At 34.1% G+C, this 23,717-nt stretch overlaps 1 protein-coding gene across 1 annotated transcript; it reads left to right on the top strand.

Moving 5' to 3' along the window:
• Positions 1-18,153: 18,153 nt before the first annotated feature.
• Positions 18,154-23,239, top strand: LOC141708613 (epoxide hydrolase 1-like). The gene is made up of 3 exons (XM_074512323.1): positions 18,154-18,763; positions 22,147-22,382; positions 22,770-23,239. Exons 1-3 carry the CDS (start codon positions 18,299-18,301, stop codon positions 23,014-23,016), a joined length of 948 nt encoding a protein of 315 aa, XP_074368424.1. The 5' UTR covers positions 18,154-18,298; the 3' UTR covers positions 23,017-23,239.
• The last annotated feature ends 478 nt before the right edge of the window (positions 23,240-23,717 follow it).

Raw genomic sequence — 23,717 nt, 5'->3', positions numbered from 1 at the left:
TTAACTTTTGCACCCGAACAATCGCTGCCATGAACTGACCATTACCATGTTTAGAGAGTTCATGTTACGAGCTTCGTTTTGATATGTGTTTCACTTGAATCCGATGTACGGTTTAGGAGAAACGACCGTTTTAAGTAACGGCGTTTCGCGAACGAACCATTACCCCTCGCCTTACTTTGAAACCTTGGTTAAGGCCCTTAAATGACTAATTGGAGTATGAAACAATTATGTAAAGTGGACTAGGCAGTTGGTAGGGTATTCGCGAAAGCGTCGCCTTAAAATTCATAACATTTAATTTATTAAAAATGGTGCAGCCGAGGGTACTCGAACGACTTATGTGATTTGTTAAGCGTAGAAATGACCATAAGCAAACATTAGGGTTCATTTGGTTAAATTCTAGTTTCTTAAGCGACCGTGGTTTAATTCCGGCTTATGTTGTTGTTCATAGGTTACCGGACCCACTCTAAGCTTAAGTCTATTCGGGAACACTCAGGCAAGTTTTCTACCCATTATACTGTTGTTGTAATGTAAATATATGTATATACATTATCTTGTGATAAGTGCATGATTGTTATTAGCAAATTTTGTGATATATTGGAGCATGCTGATATGGTATATATGCATGTCTGTTTCGTAATCTTGATATCTAATTGTTGATTCAATTGCTTATAAGTTGCATAATACCAATGCCAGAGATAAGCAGTAGTTGCGTATACCCTTAGTATAGGGGACCCAAAGGTGAACATTTTTCTAAACCGGGAGTCGATGTTCCCGAGTATAATATATATATATATATATATATATATATATATATATATATATATTTATATATATATATGAATAGTTTTCAAAACCATTAATCGAATAAGGTTTATTCGATAACTTTATTTTAATTAATGAATATTAGTTTGAATATTCATTCGAGGACTTATGACTCCGTTTATTTAATTTAATGAATATTATTTTGAACATTCATTCGAGGACTTATGACTCCGCTTATTTTATTAAATAATATTCTTTATTTTATTAAAGAATAATGTTTCGATAATCAAACTTATTTTTGATTATTTAAATAAAGATCGTATATCTTTGGTTATTTATTATTCATTTCAAGTATAAGTTTTAAAACTTCTACTTCAATTATTTTTATAAGGATTATCCTTTTGGGAATATTATTTAAATAATAATATTCAGATATTTTCTAATATATCGGGACTGATTTATTTCATTAAATTAGTATTACTCCAAACATTCTTAAAAATGTTTTCGAGTATTCAAAATGATTTTTAAAAGTTAGAGCGGATCCCAAAACTCATTTTTATATTTAAGATCTTCCTTTCGAAGGGGATTTAAATACTCGCTCAAAACCTGAGGGATCCGGCTCAGTGGTGTATTTTACATTCATAACGAGGTTGCTGTTTTGAGAAAACATCTTGATTACTTGCCCATCGTTCGGGAAGTAAGTTCATCTATTTGAGTCGGCATAAGCAACATGGGCTCAGCGGGCGTCCATGAAAGTGTAAGTGGCTCAGTGGGAGTCCATCAAATACGTAAGTGACTGAGTGGCAGTCCAGCATAAGGTCCCATTACGGCCAGGGTGATGACCAGTGGGGAATTCGTCCATCTACTAGTAGAAAAAGTTACTTATTGGTAGCTTTGTCTGATCAGCAAGATATAAGTTTTATGCCAAGGTTTTCTCCTTTCCAAATTCATTGGATATTACAACTCTGTTTATAATTTTCATAACAGATGTTTTCAAGGAGTGTATGAAATATATATGTATATAGGTGTATATATATATATCGGGACTTAATGAAGTATCTCGTAACTTCATTATTTATAATGATATTTCAAGGATTGAATCTATTCAAATATTATCTTGTAGTCTCATCTATGTGGTGAACTTTTGAAACGGATTATACCTTGAACGGTGGTAGTTCAAGTAGTATTCGTAAAAGATATAAGTATATTGGAGTATCTCGTAACTTCACCTTTTCAACTTATATCTAGTTAATGATTATCTTATATATGACAAAGATTTTCAGAAAAACGTTGAGACAAGGTTAGATATATGAGATCACCTTGCAACGATATTTTTATACAGTTATAAACTGGAACTCTGCGTATATTATGCATGGCAGAGGATTTCAAAGATTTTGAAAAGTATATATACATATATACTAAATATTTTGCGACTTGGTCGCATTAAGAGGTCAAACTTGGTTCATTTCTTCTTGACCAAGACTTTCATGAGTACTATGAGAATGCTCATATATTATTAATTATTATACATATTATTTCGGTGGGCTTGTTGCTCACCCTTGCTTTCTTCTTTCATCACACAACAACAGATAGACAAGATGAACAGGATCAAGCTCCCAATTCGCGAGCGGATAGGAAATGTTCTACAGTTTCCTGTAGGCGTTGATGTCGTTGTAGCTGAGGTAGGATCTACCAATAAGCTAGGCTTTCAACTTTTGATATACCAGACTTATGTATATTTATGAATTGTAATAATGGCAAGGAATATGTAAATTATTCAGAAACCCTTTTTAAGGTGAAATGGTTTATAATTGTGGAATAAAATGACTTGTGTTATTTTTGGTATTCATCTCTTATACTATAACTTATGGTGTGTGTGTGTGTATTGTGGGGTCACAGTACGCAGTAGTTGGTTGACTGTTAAGATTAAGTATTGATAAGGGAAATGGAACTCGTGACAACCCGAATCCCCGACCCCGGATTTGGGGGTGTTACAGTTATCAGAGTATTTCTCCAGTAATCATAGAGTGTGAAAAGTCACCAAGAAAATTTTTGCTTTTCTAATGCATATCTTAATACCAGCAATGCACTTGGGTCTTCCATTCCACATTTTTACTCTAGATCTCAAAGGAGTACTTGACTTTTATTCTTTTCTTTTCTTTTCTTTTCCTTTGATAAGTGAGGTTTATCAGCACTTAGTTCATTCTTAAGATTTACTGACATCAGAATTTGAAAGATAAGAAACAAGAATCTAGTTTGTGACTTTGTAATAAGTTACACAAAGTAAACTTGACTAAGCTCAATATCAGAATCTGCTTGTGTTAATTAGTTTCCACATAAACAACTAATTAAAACATGGGATTTCTAGTATGTTAAAGACTACTAGGTCAACATCTAGCACAGTTATCCTCATTGGATTGAATAGCCACGGAACATTCAAAACACTTATCAGAGTATATAAATCCACATCAGATAACAATCAGCATTTAATGAATTTTCAAATTAAGCACAGATTACATATAGATAATACAATCTGTAAACACTGATCATAAAGTCTGATGTATGAGAACAAAAACTAAGCAGATTTAGAAAAAGAACCTGAAACCATTCCAAGTTCATTTACCAATATTATAAAAGTAGCTTCACATAGTGGTTTTGTGAAGATATCTGCTAGTTGTTGATCTGTTGGAACAAAATGCAATTCCACTGTACCTTCATCCACATGTTCCCTTATGAAATGGTACCTAATGCTGATGTGCTTTGTCATTGAGTGTTGAACTGGATTACCTGTCATAGCAATAGCACTTTGATTATCACAGTAAATAGGGATTTTAGAAAATTCTAACCCATAATCCAGTAACTGATTCTTCATCCAAAGAATCTGTGCACAACAGCTTCCTGCAGCAATATATTCTGCTTCTGCAGTTGATGTGGAAATTAACTTTTATTTCTTGCTAAACCAAGAAAACAATCTGCCTCCAAGAAATTGGCAGCTTCCACTAGTGCTTTTCCTGTCTATTTTGCATCCTGCAAAATCTGCATCTGAGTAACCAATTAGCTTAAAATCTGATTCCCTAGGATACCACAATCCTAGATCAGCTGTACCCTTAAGGTACTTAAAAATTCTTTTCACAGCTAATAAGTGAGGTTCTCTTGTATCAGCCTGAAATCTTGCACAAAGACAGGTAGCATACATGATATCAGGTCTACTTGCAGTTAGATAGAGTAAGGAGCCAATCATACCTTTGTAATTAATAATATCTACTGATTTACCAGTATCCTTATCTAACTTGGTTGCAGTGGCAATGGGAGTGGATGCAGTTGAACAATCTTGCATTCAAAATTTCTTCAGTAAATTTCTGTTATACTTGGATTGACAGATAAAAGTGCCTTCTGCAGTTTGCTTGACTTGAAGGCCCAGAAAATAGCTGAGTTCTCCCATCATACTCATTTGATATCTTGATTGCATTAGCTTTGCAAACTTCTCACACATTTTGGAATTAGTAGAATCAAATATGATATCATCAACATATATCTGTACCAAAAGTAAGTCCTTTCCATGATTGAGGTAGAATAAAGTCTTGTCAATTGTGCCTCTGTGAAATCCACTTTCCAGAAGGAATTGAGCTAAAGTCTCATACCATGCTCTTGGAGCTTGCTTAAGGCCATAAAGTGCTTTGTCAAGCCTGTAGACATGATTGGGAAATTTAGGATCTACAAAGCCTGGAGGTTGTTCAACATATACCTCTTCTTCCAATTCTCCATTGAGAAAAACACTTTTGACATCCATTTGAAAGACTTTAAACTTCTTGTAAGTAGCATAAGCCAAAAAGATCCTTATGGATTCTAATCTAGCAACTGGTCCAAATGTTTCATCATAATCAATACTCTCCTATTGAGAGTAGCCTTTAGCAACCAGTCTTGCTTTATTCCTTGTAATTATGCCATCACTGTCAATTTTGTTTCTGAACACCCATTTTGTACCAACAACTGATCTATTCTTTGGTCTTGGCACTAGGGTTCAGACTGTATTTCTTTCAAATTCATTTAACTCTTCCTGAATTGCTTGCACCCAATCAGCATCTTGAAGAGCTTCTTCCACTTTCTTTGGTTCATTCTGAGATAAAAAAGAATGATAGAGACACTCATTTGAAGTTGCAGTTCTAGTTCTGACACCTGCTTCAGGATCTCCAATGATTAAATCAAGTGTATGTGCTTTAGTCCACTTCCTTGCAGATGGAAGTTGATCTCTAGAACTGGATCCTCCCCATGATCCATGCTGTCTCCATCAACATTTTCTGATGCTCCCCATGTAGTTATACTCTCTGAGACTTTAGAATTTGAATTTGATTTTCAGGAGTTGAAGAATCAGAGCTTCCAAAATTATCAGAATTTGGCTCATCAGAACTAGATGAATCTGAACTTGAAGAGCTAGTGACAGGTTTCGATGCTTCTCGAGAGTCTTGAGATATGGTAGGTTTTTCAGCTTGCTCCCCCTGGACAGGTATATTTTCCTTTGGATTTATTACCACAGTTTCAACGATATCAGAACTTAATCCATCAGAACTTACAGGATCAGGATTTAAGTCATCAGAATTTCCAGAATCAGAATTTAAATCTTCATTCTCAAATCTCAGCTGATCATGATCATCGAAATCTTCAAGTCCAGTAATCTTCTTATCATCAAAAGATACACTAATAGATTCCATGACTACTCTTGTTCTTAAATTGTAGACTCTGAAGGCTTTTGTGGAAAGTGGATATCCAACAAAGATTCCTTCATCAGCTTTTAGATCAAATTTTGACAGCTGTTCAGGATGAGTCTTAAGAACAAAACACTTGCAACCAAATACATGAAAGTATTTCAGATTTGGCTTCTTTTTCTTCACCATCTCATATGGTGTTTTCCATGCTTGTTTATGAGTGTAGCATTTTGTGTAAAACAAGCAGTCTGCACAGCTTCAGCCCAAAAATAGGTTGGCAGCTTTGCTTCATCAAGCATTGTTCATGCATCTTCAGTCAGAGTCCTGTTCTTTCTTTCTACAACTCCATTTTGCTGTGGAGTTCCAGGTGCAGAAAATTCCTATTTGATTCCATGATCTTTGCAGAACTCTTCCATGATTGAATTCTTGAACTCAGTGCCATTATCACTCCTTATTATTTTAACAGAATCTTTGATCAATTTATCCAGTTGTTTGACATGATCGATTAGAGTAGATGTTGTTTCAGTCTTCCTGTGCAAGAAATACACCCAAGTGTATCTTGTAAACTCATCCGCTATAACCATATCATATTTCTTCTTTGCAATAGACATGACATTGACTGGACCAAATAGATCAACATGCAGTAGGTGATAAGGCTCAAGAATTGATGACTCAGTTTTGCTCTTGAAAGAAGATTTTCTTTGTTTTGCCTTCTGACATGAATCACAAAGGCCATCAGAAGCAAATACTGTTTTTGGAAGTCCTCTCACAAGATCTTTCTTTACAAGCTCATTTATATTGTTGAAATTTAAATGAGAGAGTTTCTTGTGCCAATTCCAGCTTTCTTCAATTGATGCTCTACTCAACAGACAGATTGCAGAACCATCAGTACTTGTTGAAAGTCTGGCTTCATAAATGTTACCATGCCTGTATCCTTTCAGAACCACTTTGCCTGTTGAATTACTTATAACTTCACAGTGTTCTTCAAAGAAATCCACAAGATAACCTCTGTCACAGATTTGACTTATACTCAACAGATTATGTTTAAGTCCTGAGACAAGAGATACTGTTTCAATGATAACATTCCCAAGATTGATCTTGCCATATCCCAGAGTTTTTCCAATGTTGCCATCTCCATAAAAAACTTCTGGGCCATCTTTCTCCACAAAATCTGATAGCAGGGCTTTATTTCCAGTCATATATTCTGAACATCCACTGTCCAGAACTAGGATGTTCTTCCTGTTTCCCTTTAACTTAGCAGCATCAGAACTGCTATCAACATTTGCCATCAAGGCATAGTTCTCCTCATTTTCAGAATCTAAAGTGTCTGTCCAGCTTTTCTTCTTTGTGACAAGAACCTTGCCTTTGTCACTCTTTCCTTTCTTGCAATCAGGAGATATGTGGCCTTTCTCACCACAGTTGTAGCATTTGACATTTGAGTAATCTCCTCTGTCAGACTTTCTCCTTTGCCTTCAGATTTTCTGAAGCCCTTCTTATCAGAACTTGTACCTTTCCTTGAAAACTTCTTTTCCCTTCTAAATTTCCTGTAGGCTATCTTTGTTATACCCTTCACTATAAGAGCACACAGCTTCATCATCTCTTCATCAACATCTACTTCAGGTAGACTTTCAGTTTTTGAATCATCATCATCAGAACTTGATGATTCTGAATCAAACTTTATGATGAGAGCTTTTCCTTTTCCTTTCTTTGAGACAACCACTTTGGGGGATTCCTTCTCAGCATTAAGAGCAACTGTTCTTGACTTTCTCCCATGTCTCTTGCTTCTTTGATCTATCTCAAGTTCATAAGTCTTGAGCATTTCATAAATTTCATCAAGAGTAGTTTCATCAAGAGCATAGTTATCTCTTATAATAGTAGCTTTCAAATCCAAACTTTCAGGAAGAGCTAAAAGGAATTTTAGATTTGAATCTTCAATATCATATTCCTTGTCCACCAGTGACAGATCATTCAAGAGTTTAACAAACCTGTCATATAAGTCCGTTAAAGACTCATCACTTTTTGAGTCATACTATTGAGTGAGTATAGTCCTCCTGTTTTTCTTGATTGCATCAGTTCCCTGACACCTTGTTTCCAAAGCATCCCATATCTCCTTTCCAGTCTTGCATTGAATTACCCTATTTGACACGACATTATCAATGGCACTATGCAGCAAATGCCTTACCTTTGCATCCTTGGCAATAGATGAGATATCTTCAGTTGTGTATTCACTTTTATCCTTTGGTATGGTTATTGCTGGATGATCTGCAACTACAACAGAAAGCTTGGTTGGCTTATGTGGTCCTTCATAAATTCTGTCAAGGTATTCTGGATCTGTAGCTTCCAAAAACATAGCCACCTTCACTTTCTATATGGGATACTCAGAAGGTCTCAACATGGGAACCCTGATAGTCTCATATCGACTATGGGTTTGAGACTTTGGAGTTTCTTCAGTTTTGGCGGGCTTGGTTGGATTTTCTGCTTCTTCAGACATGATTTTTTTGGATCTTTACTGTATGTATGTTAACAGAGAGGCTCTGATACCACTTTTTAGGTCACACAACACTGTAGAAGGGAGTTGAATAAAGTGTAGAATACAATCAAATCGATTTAAAGCACAAGTAACAGAAAACAGATGTATTCGATATAATAAACTCTGTTACAATGGAACTGTTCTCTCTCAGTGAAGAACAAATATCACGAGAGCTGCTAGGTTATAATTGTATGATCTTCTTGATGATCATAACTCTTATAGAGTAAACCTATGTGTGTGTTTATATAGACACACAGTTACAATATAACTTCTAATTGATATGAAATATAATTCTGTCTCCTAAAATATATCAACCAGATATCTTATATAATTCTTCTAGTCCTCTAACTCTTTCCATGCATATCTTCTTCTTGTATTAGTCTCGATCTTCTTTCCTGTAAATCAGCTTCCTTCCTTAACTGTTAGTCCTCCAGTACTTAAGTTCTGATATCCATCTTCTGATATTATCTTCTGATAATCTAAGTCCTGATATCATTAAGTCCTGACTTCCAGTAAGTCCCGATTCCAGTAAGAACTGATATTTCCTGTTAGCTAAGATCTGAAAACTAAATACGAAACATATTAGACATGACATCTCAAATATATCCAACATAAGACTAGTCATCCTGCCTTTCCATAACTCCAAGGGTGTCTTTTCCACGTATTTCAGAGGGACTCTATTCAAAATATGGCACGCCGTATTTAGAGCCTATCCCCACATGTATTTAGGCAACCCAAAGTTAATCAGCATATTATTAATCATATCTTTAAATGTTCTGTTCTTTCGCTCAGAACCCCTTTAGACTCAAGTGTGTATGGTGGAGTAACGTCATGAACTATACCATTATTTGCACAAAATTCATTAAAAGCGTTACTCGTATACTCACCACCTCTATCAGATCTCAATCGTTTAAGTAACTTACTAGTTTGTTTTTCTACTTCAATTTTATATATAATGAATTTACTAAGTGCTTCATCCTTATGTCTAAGTAAATAAACATAACAATATCTACTACTATCATCTATAAAAGTAATGAAGTATCTAAACTGGTCCTTGGTCAACACACCACCAAATTCACAAATATCAGTGTGTACTAAATCTAACAAACAATGTTATGAAAAGGTTTCCTTATTTGTTTAGCAGACACACATACTTGACATTTAGAATTCTTTTCTATGGTATATTTTGGAATCAACTCTAAGTTCATCATATTCTTAAGAGCACCAAAGTTTAAGTGACCTAGTCTAGCATGCCATATATCCGAGGATTCAACACAATTAACAGAAGGAATAATATTATTATTCAAATTCCCCAAATCGGGTTCAGCATTTATAACAAATAAACCATTTGACAAGTAACCCTTGCCATAAAATGTACCAGTATGAATAAGAACTACTTTATTACACTTGAAAGAAATTTCAAAACCACTAGAAACTAAACAGCTTCCACTTATTATATTTTTATGCATGCCGGGAACATGATGCACTCTAGTTAGAGATAGTATATGTTCTTAAGGGAACTTCAGATCCACGTTTCCTATTACAAGTACTTGAGCGGTACTAGCATTCCCCATCTTCACAGTCAAGCTATGACTCTGTTGATAAGATATAAATAAACTAATATCAGCACAAATATGCACATTAGCTCCAGTATCTATCAACCATTCATTTGATAGATAGGTAGAAAATATTGAAGGGTTGTAGGATACATACCAGTCATCGTTGGTTTTAGAAGTCATAGCCTCACCAACAACCATGTTCACTACGGGCCCACTTGCGGTTCCAAGCACAGCATTCGCTTGCGCTACCACCTCGGTTTTCTTCGCTTTCTTCGTAGGGCAGTCCTTACTCCAGTGCCCAACCTGAACACAAGACCAACATGGTTTGTTTGCCTTGGGTTTCTTGGACTTGTCCTTGTCACTCTTAAGTTTATTACTATTAACTTTCTTAGCAACAGTCTTCATTTTTTGTCCTACAGTTGCTACATTTACCTTCGAGGTACCGTGCTCAGTTGGCATCACATGTCCCTGTTTGGACTTCTGTTGTTCTTGGACCGAGATGTCCAACATAAGGTTGGTCCAGGTGATATCTCCTTTCTATCTTTTCAGGGAGAGAGATAACTCTTCCCAAGACTTCGGGAGCTTTTCAATCACGCTCATAACCTTGAAATTCTCAGGGAGGTCCATTACAGACTCCTTCAAAGCATGCACTATCATCTCGAACTCATGTACTTGCTCAGTCATGGACTTGTTGTCCACCACCTTGAATTCAAGGAACCTAGCCACAGAATACTTTTCCAGACCTTGTGAGTCAGTATTATGTGTCTGGTCCAGCTTCTCCCATAAGAGTTTTGTGGAGTAGGCATCAGAAGAATAGACATCAAACAAAGTATTTGTTAGAGCAGCCAAAATGGCCGCCCTAGCCACCCCATCCTTCTCAGCCCACTTCGCAAAAGCCTTAACCATGTCAGCATTTTTCTTGATCTACAACTAGCATCTCATACTCCACAACCGGCCACAAACCCTTTATAGTCAACCACAATTTCATCATTTTCTGTCATCGAAAAAAGCCGATGCCACCATTGAATTTCTCCGGTAAACCGGTAAATTTAACAACTTGTGGAAAACTATAAGTGGTCCAATCAATGACCCCAGCAGTTGCACCAGAACTACCACCACCTACGGGAACCTCAGTTTCACTAACCATTATGTTAAATAATATATAACTATTTATCTCTTCAAGAATGTTGGAAATAATACTAACTATTACAGTAACATAGAGGCATTTATATAACGTATTTAGCAAGCCAAGGCCAAGATAACAGTTAACGAAATAAAACATGTAGGTAAACATCATGCATATCGGTAACTGAAAGAAAAAAGAAAGAAACGAAAGCGTACCAGTAATCAAAACTTTAACACGGTGATAAACAAGCAGAAAAGCAGTGGTAGCCAACATGTACAATGCAACAAGAAACAAAAAAAATAGCTGAGTCGCCAGGCCTTGCTCGAAGCCCTGACTGCTCTTGAAGAGATAATTTCCCCCACCTGCTGCGTTGGGTTGCTTGTAATGCCTCCTCCAGGATAAAACAGCTCCGGACTTGATGTTCACAGCAACAACAAATGCAACTCCGACTAGCACCTCAGTAGCCGGAAAAAACCAGCACTTCAGAATTGTGTTTGGGAGAGAAGAGAATGCAGGGTGTGGTGTTTTTTCATCAACAACTTAGGCCTCTATTTATAATAGAGACTAAGTGTAACTGACCACCCTGACATTAATAGACTTTAATATCAGAAATCAAAACTGCTCATTTAATACATAAATTAAAACTGCTGATTTTGAATTTAAATAAAATGTAACAGCTTTTATATTTAATCCACACATTAAATCAGTTTTAATATTTTAAGTTATGAATATATATTATCAGTTACATGTCCAGATTCATTGAATCTGACTCAGCCCACTTACAAAGTGACCAAACCCAACAGAAACAATAGCCCATCCCGACTGATAAATTAATTCTAATTAAAAAATTAAATCACAAATAAATAAAATCCTCACTTTATTTATTTTCAATGTGGGGCAAATGACACATTCTCCATTTAAAGCTTTTACAAGCTACTAGTTTCAACTTTATTTCTCTATGGATTTCACTAAGAAAATACTTAGATCCATATATAAAAGTTTAAGTTCACATATCATGTAACAACTTTCAATCATTAGATTTTAGGATTATCATCAAGAATATAATAAAAATTATGATTTAAGATCCATTTTTTCTAACACAGAGCTCAAATAAAGGAAACTCAAAGAAGAAGCTAAAATTTACCACTTTTGAAAAACGGTCGGAAAAGTTCACTAGAAAAATTCGCCGGAGGTTCGGCCGGATTTTGGCACTATGAACGAACTTGGGAAGCCCTTCTGGAGGCCGGAGAGTGGTAGTGGATAAGCTCACTTGGTGCGAACAAGCTTGGTTGGGTGAAGTTAAGCTTGAGTTTCAAAAATCTTGTATATATGTATATATATTTAAGATAGAGAAGATTTTTGAGAAGACGTGTGTGTATAGAATTTGAAAGAGATGAAGAGAAGCACTTCTTAAAAAAATCCCAGCAACTTTGTGGCTCTTTAGCTTGGTTGAAATGAGTTGGGGTGGGGGTTTATTTATAGGAGAAATTAGGTGGATTGAATGGCGGAGAATTGAAGAATATGGATGGTGGATGTTGTATGTCACATGGATTGATGACTTGGCAAGTAGGTTGTGTTTATTTGACATAGCCATATAAGAAAAACAACTTTATGGGTTCAAAAACTCAGCTGATATATTTGAATAAATATATATTTTCCTTTTCTTTTAATCATTGTTTAATCATTTTTATTAAGCATTAAGCACCATTAAATATGACCACCCTAAAAACTCTCAAATAAATACCATAAAAAATATAATAATTACCTAAATATTATAAAATGATGTCCTGAAAGTTTTGGTCAACTTTGGTCAATGGTAACTAGGTCAAATGTGGTCAACTATTGGACCAACTGCCTCGAAACGTGTGCCCGGACAAAAATTATCGAAATGTAATGAAATTTTTACCATGCATAGAAAATACCATTTAAATGATCCATACCAAATTTCAAGTCATTATAGTGAGTGGAAGTATTTTATTTAAAATATAGACTATTCTGTCAGCCTTTTCTTCCGAGTAAAAATACCATTGGTCTTGAAATTAAATATATGGTTCTTTTGACCAAAGTTTTGACTTGAATAAATACTTAAAATATATTTCCTAATATATAAAATATATTTGGATGGTAGGAAATATTTTAGAGTATTTTTAAATAATTTTCTCCGAGAAATGCTGATTTTACGAAAAGAGAGAAAATTACTTCACGTATACATGGAATGAGTTATAAAAATGGATATTAATATTTCAATCATGAATATTAATTAAATTTGGATAAAAACTCTTTTTATGAATATAAAAATATATTTTGAAGCGAAGAGTAAAATATTTATGATATAGCATGAGTCTTCTAAGGAATATTTCTGATATATCCATTTTTCGAGTTTGTTGCCTTATTGATGTTGCAACTAAGATTTGAGAAATATCATGTCTTGATATTTCTTCTTTGATCATATTGTCTTAGATATATATTTCATAACGATATAATTTTGATGTTTTAGAATAATGGAATATCTCTTTTATATGAATATACTTGAAAATAATTTTACTAGTCTCACCATTTGACTTTGGTTTGGATCAATTAAAATCATGTCCTAATGGAGAGGATCTACGTGTAATTAAATTTTATGTTTAATCGTACAAATACCAAAATAAATAATATATCGAAGATATTTTTTCAATCTTCCCCTTTTTGGTATTTGCAAACAAACATAAAATTTAAAATTTTCAAGTGTGTGGTTCCCCTTGGTGTATGCATGAGTTTAAAAATATTTTTGCACATACAGTTTGTGGGACTTAGCTTGATTCCTCTCTTAGGATAATTCCTGCAAAAACTTTGTTAGATTTTTCATAAATATAGAAGCACAATGATTATCTAACAAAAGTTAAATATTTGAAAATTTTGGGGGGTCTCTCTTCCCCTTTTGTTTGGAAAATATCCAAAAAGCATTATCAATATATGCATGGCTCAAATATTATTAGTAGTATTGATTTGATACATAGTAAGTACAAATATTGTAGCATACATGCATGGTTAGATATTATTTTTGATCAAATATACTTGAAAGATCAAAGAGTATAATACAAATTTGGATGTTTGATTACTCAATATATTAGCAAGTATGCATTCGGATTTGTTAAAGTGACTGTAAGTAGTCAAGTTATGTTTAATTTAGAGTGTGATCACACCATACGTGCATCCATTTTTCATTTTACATCTTATTTGATCAAAACTCAATATAAGAAGACATGCAAGAGTTTTTAGAGATCATACTTGTGAGTTTAAATGAGTTAATCAGATAAGATTAGCTGAACAACAATATGTATTTTATCGAATGATATTTTATTTGAGATCAAGAAAAATGTTTATTAATACAAGTTAAGATTTTGAGAAAAGCTTTAAGTTGCTTGATATACTAGAAACCACATTGTTATGCAAGACAAGTGATTAACCTCTTTGAGCTAGACTTTTTATTAACAGAAACTATGATTGTGATATCAAAAATTCAATCAATTTAAAACAGGTGTATGGGATCAATTTTGGTGTTTTTACAGAAAGAACGGAAGTACATAAATTAATCATGATTCGAATTTGTATATATATTTCCTTTTATAGGCCAGTTTCGTATGCATGTCTTTTAGCTAACTGAAAATTAGTGTATAATAATCTTTGTTTAAATTACAAAGAGTTGCCAAACAATAAGCTACATAACTTTTCATTCAGCATTACCTGATACATTCAAGTGTTGTACAGTCTAACAATTCATACCATCATCTATTTTGACAGAATAATCTCAACATCTAACCAATTACAGGATCAAATGATAATACATTCTAGTTGATTCAGTGTACATACACTCTTATACTTCTAGCATACAACATGTCAGTCTTCACAACATGATTTTTACAGATTGAACATGCTAATACATTTTAATTGATTTGACTGATACTAACTTTGCTATTCTAGAATCAAATGCTAAATAGATAGAAGGTTAAATTTATACATGTTTTTACCTTAGCAGATCAGCCAAAGATAGATGCTTTGGGGTTGGTTTAAAAAGAAATGAAAAACACATGAATTTTCATATCTTCCTTACCTGAAGTCTTGTTTCTGCAGTTTCTTGTAGATCTGCTTTGGGGTTGCAATTTGACTGATTTCCCTTTTAAATTTTTAAAAGTGAATTTGAGCTTCATTCCTGCAGAGTATCAAACAGTACAGAAATCCAAGCTAACACAACAATCAGTTTAAATAGAGTGATTTTGATAATTGGACAATAGAATAGGAAGCAAAGAGATAGGTCCAAATAACAGAGATTATCATGACAAACTACTATACTTAGTATTTAGACTTAATATTGTATATCAGCAATTCAAATTTCCTGAAATAACCAATTTAACTTAAATTCTGCATAATATAGAAATGAACAGGCTTAATAAGTCAATAACAATGTATTGTAATGAGTTCCAGATCATATTATGAGTGTCCAAATATAAATTCCATCTTGTTCCTTCATAGACTGGTTAGTGAATTTTGAAAGCAAATTTGCATTACAAATATTATAGTGTATGCACCAACAAAAGTAACAGAATGTTGATTATATTACATAGAACAAAAGTGTTCATGTCAATAAGTGTGGTTCACTGATTAAATTGAACAAAGTTATGCACCTGTCTTAAAGATTACGAAGCATTAGGAGTGCATACACTCCATTAAGTTCAACAAATTCAAAACTAAGTTAAGGTTACAGTCATCAAACCAGAAATCCAAAAGTACAATTCAAATTACACCAACAGAAGTACAACAAATCAAGCACAGAGAATTACCAGCACACCTCTTTCTTGGAGCCACGTCATCATCCGAAAATTCGGAGGCTCTCTCAGTATAAGACCCAGAGAATTCTTGATCTTCCGGAATAGGAATCAAACCACGTATGTATTGGGGCGTCTGCCCTTGTACTTCACTCCGGTTGAAGTGCCCACTCCCTCCAACCTCTGGGTATAAGGGCATCCCGTAAGGGGGGTTAGTGGTCACAATTGTTGAATACTCATACCAACGGGTTGAGGATTCACAGGTGCTTGTAACTGCTGAAATTGGGCATTCGTCCCTTGAAGAGTAGGAGTATCCGTCCCTTGAGGTTGTGCCTCGGTTGCCCCCACCAGAGTTCCTCCTTGAGTGGAGGCATAGGTTGAATGCGGGGGTATCTCTACCACTGACGAAATCGGTTAGGTTGTCCCAACCGATGTTCCTTTAGGGGCAGTGTTTCCGCTCTGTATTCTCACCATGGTTGTTGTTATGCTTTCCCACCGACGGCGCCAAATATTATGGATTAAAAACTAGGTCGAATTTATTGCTAGGGTTCGTGAGATTCGAGGCTCGATTTGAATGCTCTTGTACCTCATAACTCGATCTACATTAACAAGATGCCTACGTACCTTTCTATTTGCCCATGATCAAATCAAAAAATGTAGTTCTGATTTGTGGGGTGAAACCCTTATATAGGCATGAGATGCCTTTGAATTAGATTAGGGTAAGGAGACTTGGACAAGTCTCAGAATTAGAGTGAACTTTGGAGTCCTAGGAAGTAGGAAACTGATTGCTTATCCTATAAGGCCTCTTGGGGGTTGATCCACAAGGACTCATATCTTTTCTACGACTTTTAACAAAAGCTGATTCTTCCCATTTTTATTATTTACCAAAATAATTAATATTCAGGGTTTTGGGCCTTCATAAAGGGGCTTTATTGTCGGCCCAATCCGGGCATAATTAATGCGATATTAATTGCGCAATCAGGTTTTATTTTTCTCCCTATCATATATTATACCGTAATAATCAGAACGGAGTATAATTTGGTATTTTTTATCAAATAATCAGGACTGCTACATTCAAATACTAAAAGAATATATACTAATCAAACTCCAGTTCAAACCCCGTCAACAACAAATATTTATATTATTATTTATACACTACTAAAACTCGGAGGTTCGAATCCCACCAACAACAAATATTTATATTATTGTTTATACACCGCCCAATATTCAATTTTGAATCCCGCCAAAAATAAATATTTATATTATTATTTATAAATATTAATAAGATAATGATCTATTTTTTTAATATACTTTTAAATAATATAAAAATATTAATGAAGTTCATGCGTCAGGCTAGTATTTGTACTGAGCAAAACGTGTTTTCCAATATTTTGGCAAGGGGTAGTGCAATATTATATTCCGCTCGCTTTTCCGGTTATAATGTTTTTATAAATAATAATTTCATACTTTTTAAAATTAATTAAAATTACACTTTTTAAAAATACCTTTTATTTTCAAATTCTATTCAACTTACTAATTTTAATAAAAAAATACCATTTTTATAAATATTTTTATTTTTTGTCTATTTTTAATAACCAATTTATTTAATACAATAGTATTTTAATTTGTTTATTGTAATTAAAGATACATTATTTTTACAAAAAAAAAATCATCCTTCTCACTCAATCATTTAATAGTTTTAATAAATAAGTAAACTACTTTTCAGAAATATTTCCTACATTTTATGTGAAACCACTATTTAATTTGAATTTCCATTAACAAGATGAATTAATTTTTTGTTTATACAACATTTACTACTCTTGATTTGTCTACACTAATGTTATAATATGGAAGTTCATCATAGTTATCGAAAGAATTGTGATAGCTAAGTCATCTGTAGTGAGAATTTATGAAACATTTTTTTAATAAATTCATGAAACATATACACAATTTGTTTGTGAATACTTTTTTTTAATAATTTAATACACGAATAGAAATATCAACTCGTTTAAGTTCAAGTTCGATAAGTTTTTAACGAGGATTATTTTAACTTGTATTGATGGGCATACTTAACACTAAATTTTATACATTTTTAATGAGTTGTCTCATTTTTATTGGTGAAAAATTTTGTACATACAAGTGTATATCATTATTAATAAGGTAAACACATATAAAAAAGGGTCACTTGTGTACCAACAGGACAGCACACCACAAATCGTTCAAACAAATTAAGGACGTTACTCCCTCTATTTTTTATTAATTGATGTTCTTATATTTGGCATATGTGTATTGGTGTTTTGATTAGATAGCTAAAATTAATATTTTTTAATTTTTTTTCGTAAATTAAAATTTTAGTTATATATTTTTTTATAAAATTAAAATTAAAAAAATATTAATATTAACTACACAATTAAATCACTTGAGCGTTGTAAAAAAAAGGGAGCGCCAAAGATTTTTTTTCTTCCTAAGCTCAGCTGGAATACAATTATTTAAGAGAGATTCGAGTTCCCGAGAAGGAATAACTTTTTTAAATTTTTCTGGATCATGGTAACCTGGTTTGGTTAAATTCATATAGACCTAAATTTACCTATTGAAAATGGTTAGGGGTCCCAAAAAAATAGACCCACGAAGTAAGACGACAGTGCTACACAACACCCTAGTCTCTAACAAACATTATCGTCTTGAAAAGTATAGCAGTACTAAAAGTAAAACAAACACCACCATTTGGCTTTGTGCGTCAAAGTCTCGTTTCTCGTCCCAAAAAAGCATCACTAATCAGTGATTCTGATCCAACACACAGTTGATCATCAAAGATGGAGAACATAAAACACAGAACAATCCAAGCCAACAACATAAACCTCCACATAGCCGAAATAGGTTCAGGCCAACCAATCCTATTCCTCCACGGCTTCCCTGAACTCTGGTACTCCTGGCGCCACCAATTACTCTCCCTTTCTTCCCTCGGTTACCGTGCCATCGCTCCTGACCTCCGTGGCTACGGCGACTCTGATTCCCCGCCTTCTCCCACCAGCTACACGGTTCACCATGTGGTCGGTGATTTAGTTGCTTTGTTGGATTTTTTCAACATTGATAAGGTGTTTTTGGTGGGCCATGATTGGGGTTCTTTTATTGGTTGGTGGTTTTGTAGGCTTAGGCCTGATAGGATTAAGGCTTTTGTTAGTTTGAGTGTTGTGTTCTCGCCCAGAAATCCGAATAGGAGGCCTTTGCAGTCGTTACGTGCTGCTTTTGGCGATGATTATTACATGTGCAGGTTTCAGGTGATTTGTCTTTTTCGAAACTTTCGATTTTGATGGCTCTTGCTTTGATTGTACACTCGTGCTATTTAATTGTATGAGAATGGTCGTTAGGATTAAGTCAGCAATTTTGAAGTTTTATGTGCTAGACAGTGTAAATACTACTACTACATTTGATCTGTATGTTTTTTGGTGTTTACTCTTCCTAAACTTGTTTGGGCACTGAACGTAGAACTAGTCATGAATCCTTTTAATGTCCTTGATCAATCCAAAATTCCTACAGTATCTTGCTCTCAATTCGGATTTTCCCTTTCATTCAACTTACAGTGGAGCACGCCTGCACCCTAGCAAGATTCCAATCTTAATATTCTACTCTTTAATACTAATCTCACCTCTCTTCTGCCCACCATACACACACTACCACCATCCGCCTGCATTCAACACAACCTTTCAATTCCCTGCCTCAGCTCTTATTGTTATCAACATCCACAAGACCACAACCATATACCTCTTGTTGTAGAAGGTGAGAATGTGCATTATATCTCATGCTTGTAAAATCCGGCAAACTCTTTTTTATTTTGATTTAAAAAAACTATTATAATTATAGTTATGATAAAAAAAAAACATTTTCTTAACCATTACAGTCACAAAATATTATAACCATTTTTATTTTATTTTTTTGAAAATTCATCCTAAAAGCATATCCAACACATATAACTTATTTATAATATATCTTAAGGTGGATTCTTTTTATTTTTATTTTTATTATTATGAAGAAGATGCTGTTTTAGGATATGTTTTATTACCAAAGTATCACCTTTCTCAAAACATGAAACCCATGCAAAAGTTCTAACCATGTAGAAAATACAAGTAATTGAATAAACATAGATATAGCTGGCATCAGCCAAGGCCAACCCATCCTCTTCCTCCAAGGCTTCCCAAAACTCTGGTACTCATGGCATCACCGAATATTGTCTTTCTTCCCTTGGTTATCATCCCATCGCTCCTGACCTCAGTGATTATGTTGACGCTGTGCCTTCTTCTGCCACCTACACCATCCACCACATATTCGGTGACCTTCTTGGTTGTTGCTCTGTTGGATTATTTGAATGTAGATGGTGTTTTTGGTTGGTCCTAGCATTTTTGTAGGATCCTACCCAATTAGAATCAAGGCTTTGGTTTTTATGAGTCGTGTGCTTTTGCGTAGAAATCCTAAGAAAAAGCCTTTGCATTCTATGTGTTCTGCTTTCAGTGATAATTTTAACTTGTCCAAATTTCGGGTGATTTATATAAATATTTTGTCCATTCTTTAAATTTCTTAAAACATCTTTCAATCTAATTTGCCTAATCGTTTTGATTCAATCGAGCATTCAACATGTTATGTGTATCATTGAGAATCTCGCAAGTCAGCAGTGTTTAAGTTGAAGTTATTATGTGATAGAATATTAAGTAGATAAGCTCAATGTTTTACTATTTCAGCTCCATTTTTAAATGTAAATTATTTAATCACCTATACGAACCATAGATATGTGATAGTTGCATGAGGGTTATGGACAATTATGTAATATAAATATACACATTTAAATGGAGCTTTAATAGTAATACTTGGAGTTTATTAATCATTTGGTGTTAACAATTTGTTCATTATATATATATATATAATTTAATATAAAAAAAGTATTCGATTATCTTAATCTTAACCTTTTTGAAAGGTCACGATATACTACTCCATGGCTATGTTTTTTGCGCAGGATTATATAGAAGATTCATCCTTGTTAAAACCTGTAAATCACCTATTGTCATTTTTATAAAACAAAAACATAATGAAATTAAATAAAAAATATTATATTTCAGTCTCATACATAATTCCCTCAGATAAAAAAAGTGATACCATATAATTGATATAATATTGAATATAAGACGTCAGTCCTGGAATTTTCCAGTTTTAATATTTTCCTCAGGTGAAGCACACTGTGCCGAATTACATTAATATTATAGATCCTCTTCCTAGTAACATTGATGACCATCTTTGAGGTCGATGCGATCATCCACTGATGGATCTGCAAACGATCTCATAAGATTTGTTCTTCACTATTATCAAAACAGCCAAACTCTACTTGGCAAAATAAAGGAAAAGAAAAAATGATAACAACCTAACTGCAAGACTCTTGATACTTGGAGTTGGACCTCGTAAGAGACATCTTCTAGGAGAACAAGTGTAGCAGGGCCTCGCCAGGGAAGTCGGTTATCTGACACCTTACTAGAGAATTTCTGTTCTCCGTAATGGCTCGTGGAAACAACTTATTGTTCTTGTCAATCAAGTTCAAGCATTTTTCCCATATTTCTGTTGAACGGTTTTACAGTTTGTTTTTGTCCTCCGAAGGGAGTATGCAGTGTAAACCATGATGAGTTTAATAAATAAACTAATAACTCTCGGCCTTCGAGATCCCCAAGGATCTTTTCCCACCTCTCCTCACATTCCAGCAATAGCTGAAATTATAACCGTGTCAAATTAGTGGAATTCATAACCGCCAACCAAATTCTGGGGCAACTTCTTATCCACAGTAAAACATACTCTTTCCACCCCACTCATTGTCGAAATAACTGTTGCAGTGGTGATGGCAGACACCACCGTGCCTGTACCTTACCTCATTGCCATGCGGTAGTATAGGTCACGCGGTAGTATACAAGTGATGCTTCGTTCTCACACACTGGGAACAAACTTATGCTTCTGATCTTTAAGCAAGAGATGTTGCATCAGTTTTTTTTGAATCTCCAAACTCCTTAAGAAAGATGGTATGTAGAAAGTTGATCAACCCTCCCCCCCCCCCAACAATGTAGGTTTATTAATATTGTAATCCTCTTAGTAATATTGTTGTTATTGATAATTCTCACATTCCAATTATTGATAAAGCTACCGCTACTCTTTGCAAATATTTCCACCTATGCCTCCGTCACCAACGCCATTTACTTTATATGTATGTCGTCCATAAACACTTAAGACAATACAGAAGCAGGAACATCTAGGCACACATTGAAATGAGGTCAAAGTCATGGGGATTTTTTTTTACTGATATGGCCGTTTGGCAATGGAACTGGTGGCAATACATCATTAAAAGGACACTTATGAATGGACCAACACAGACCTTCAGGTAGAGAACAAGAGTTGCTGTCATTAATTGTTTATGATAAAAGCGTGGGTTACGATTGGAAAACTTTGGCGATCTTTATGGAATTATGTAGTTATATTGTTTTCTTTGCACTTTAGAGTTTGAATATTTCTTTTATGAGATAGGATTAATGTAAGCTTCCTCGTTGTGTTTTTTAATGTTAATTTGTTAGATCAAGTAGTTTTTTGTTCTTGATCACCATTCTTATTGATTTCATTTTGCTGACTTTTTATGTAGGAACCTGGAGTGGCAGAAGAAGACTTTGCCCGTGTTGATCCTTCAGTCATTATAAAAAAAATGCTCACACTTCGGGATCCAGCTCTACTTCGAATACATAAAGATGGGTTGGTGGGAAATGAAGAAGAATTTATACTTCCTTCTTGGTTATCTGAGGAGGATGTAAATTTTTATGCAAGCAAATTCAAGCAGACAGGCTTCACAGGTGGACTAAACTACTACAGAGCTATGGATCTGTAAGTTTTTATTTGCTCTTTTCTGTAGGGAAAACTGATGATAACATGATAAAGTAAGCTTCTTCTGTATCTGATTTACGTTTTTTAAGCATTCCCATAGTACTCCGTATCTATATGACTATATACTAATTTGACGGGTTGCATCATGCATGTTTGACTACAAACAAATTTATTGATTCATACAGAGTGGGACCTATGTTTGTACACTTAATTAATGTCTCCTAGCTTCACATTATATTATAGCATCTTCAGAGAAGTCAGTCAGTCTTGCATCAAGAAACTCTTTATTACGAACAATCTTCAATACATATCCGGAATTTGTTAGAATATTTGTTTCTCGAACATAATACTAGAGGTATGCCAATTTATTTCTTGACTCTGTCACAGAAATTGGGAGCTGACAGCACCTTGGACTGGGGTGCAAGTGAAGGTGCCCGTGAAGTTCATTGTTGGAGACCTGGACATAACATATAATACACCAGGTGTCAAGGAATATATACATAAAGGAGGTCTGAGAAGAGATGTACCATTTCTGCAGGAATTAGTGATTATGGAAGGTGTTGCTCACTTTCTCCAAGAAGAACGGCCAGAGGAAATCAGCGCACACATCTACAATTTCATCAAGAAGTTCTGACTCTGTTCTGTTATGCAGTCATCTCCAGTTCCAGCTAGTTTGCAAGGTAGTTGCATGTTTGATATAAGTTATAACAACACTGTTCAGAATAATTTGTGTGAAGATCCATAGCCTGTGTAATATTTAAGCAATCTCCGACATAAGTTATACTGCTCTTTTGTAAAGCCTTGACTACATTAATATCAAGTTTGTCCACCTGTAGAAAACTATACCGAATTACTGATGTGATCATCTTTTAAAGTTAAAATAAAATTTAAAATGTATCAAATTTTCAGAATTTTAACATATGTTGAGCAGTGGTTGTAAAATTCAAATTGATATAAATTAATTTAAAATTTTGATGTCCTGAAATTTATGGTCCCGGACCTAGATCTTATCGACATATTCAAGCAGTGATCCACGTATAAATGCAGAAGCCAAGAGCTGTCTCTATTTGACTACTATTAATTTTACAACTAATGAAATCAAACTGCAATAGTAAATGTATTATTTATTAAATTGAACAATTTAAATAAAAGATATAAAATTACTCCAATATTATTTTAAAAAACTGAAAATTATATATTAAAATAAATTAAATATATTTTTCAATAATATTATTCTTTCATTATATTTAATTATAAAATATTAACAAATTTCGGTCAACTTAACGACCGCTCAAAAGTAAGTCAAATGTGATCCCTAAACAGAAAGGAAAGATA

Source organism: Apium graveolens, chromosome 2 (genome assembly GCF_009905375.1).
Source record: "Apium graveolens cultivar Ventura chromosome 2, ASM990537v1, whole genome shotgun sequence".
Taxonomy (NCBI): domain Eukaryota; kingdom Viridiplantae; phylum Streptophyta; class Magnoliopsida; order Apiales; family Apiaceae; genus Apium; species Apium graveolens.
This window is presented reverse-complemented; position numbering and strand designations above follow the sequence as displayed.

Excerpts from the sequence above, each read along its gene's own strand:
- LOC141708613 (XM_074512323.1), top strand. The coding sequence starts at position 18,299 with ATGGAGAACATAAAACACAGAACAATCCAAGCCAACAACATAAACCTC. Across the intron at positions 18,764-22,146 it reads ATTACATGTGCAGGTTTCAG|GAACCTGGAGTGGCAGAAGA; the intron begins GTGATTTGTCTT and ends CTTTTTATGTAG. Across the intron at positions 22,383-22,769 it reads TACTACAGAGCTATGGATCT|AAATTGGGAGCTGACAGCAC; the intron begins GTAAGTTTTTAT and ends ACTCTGTCACAG.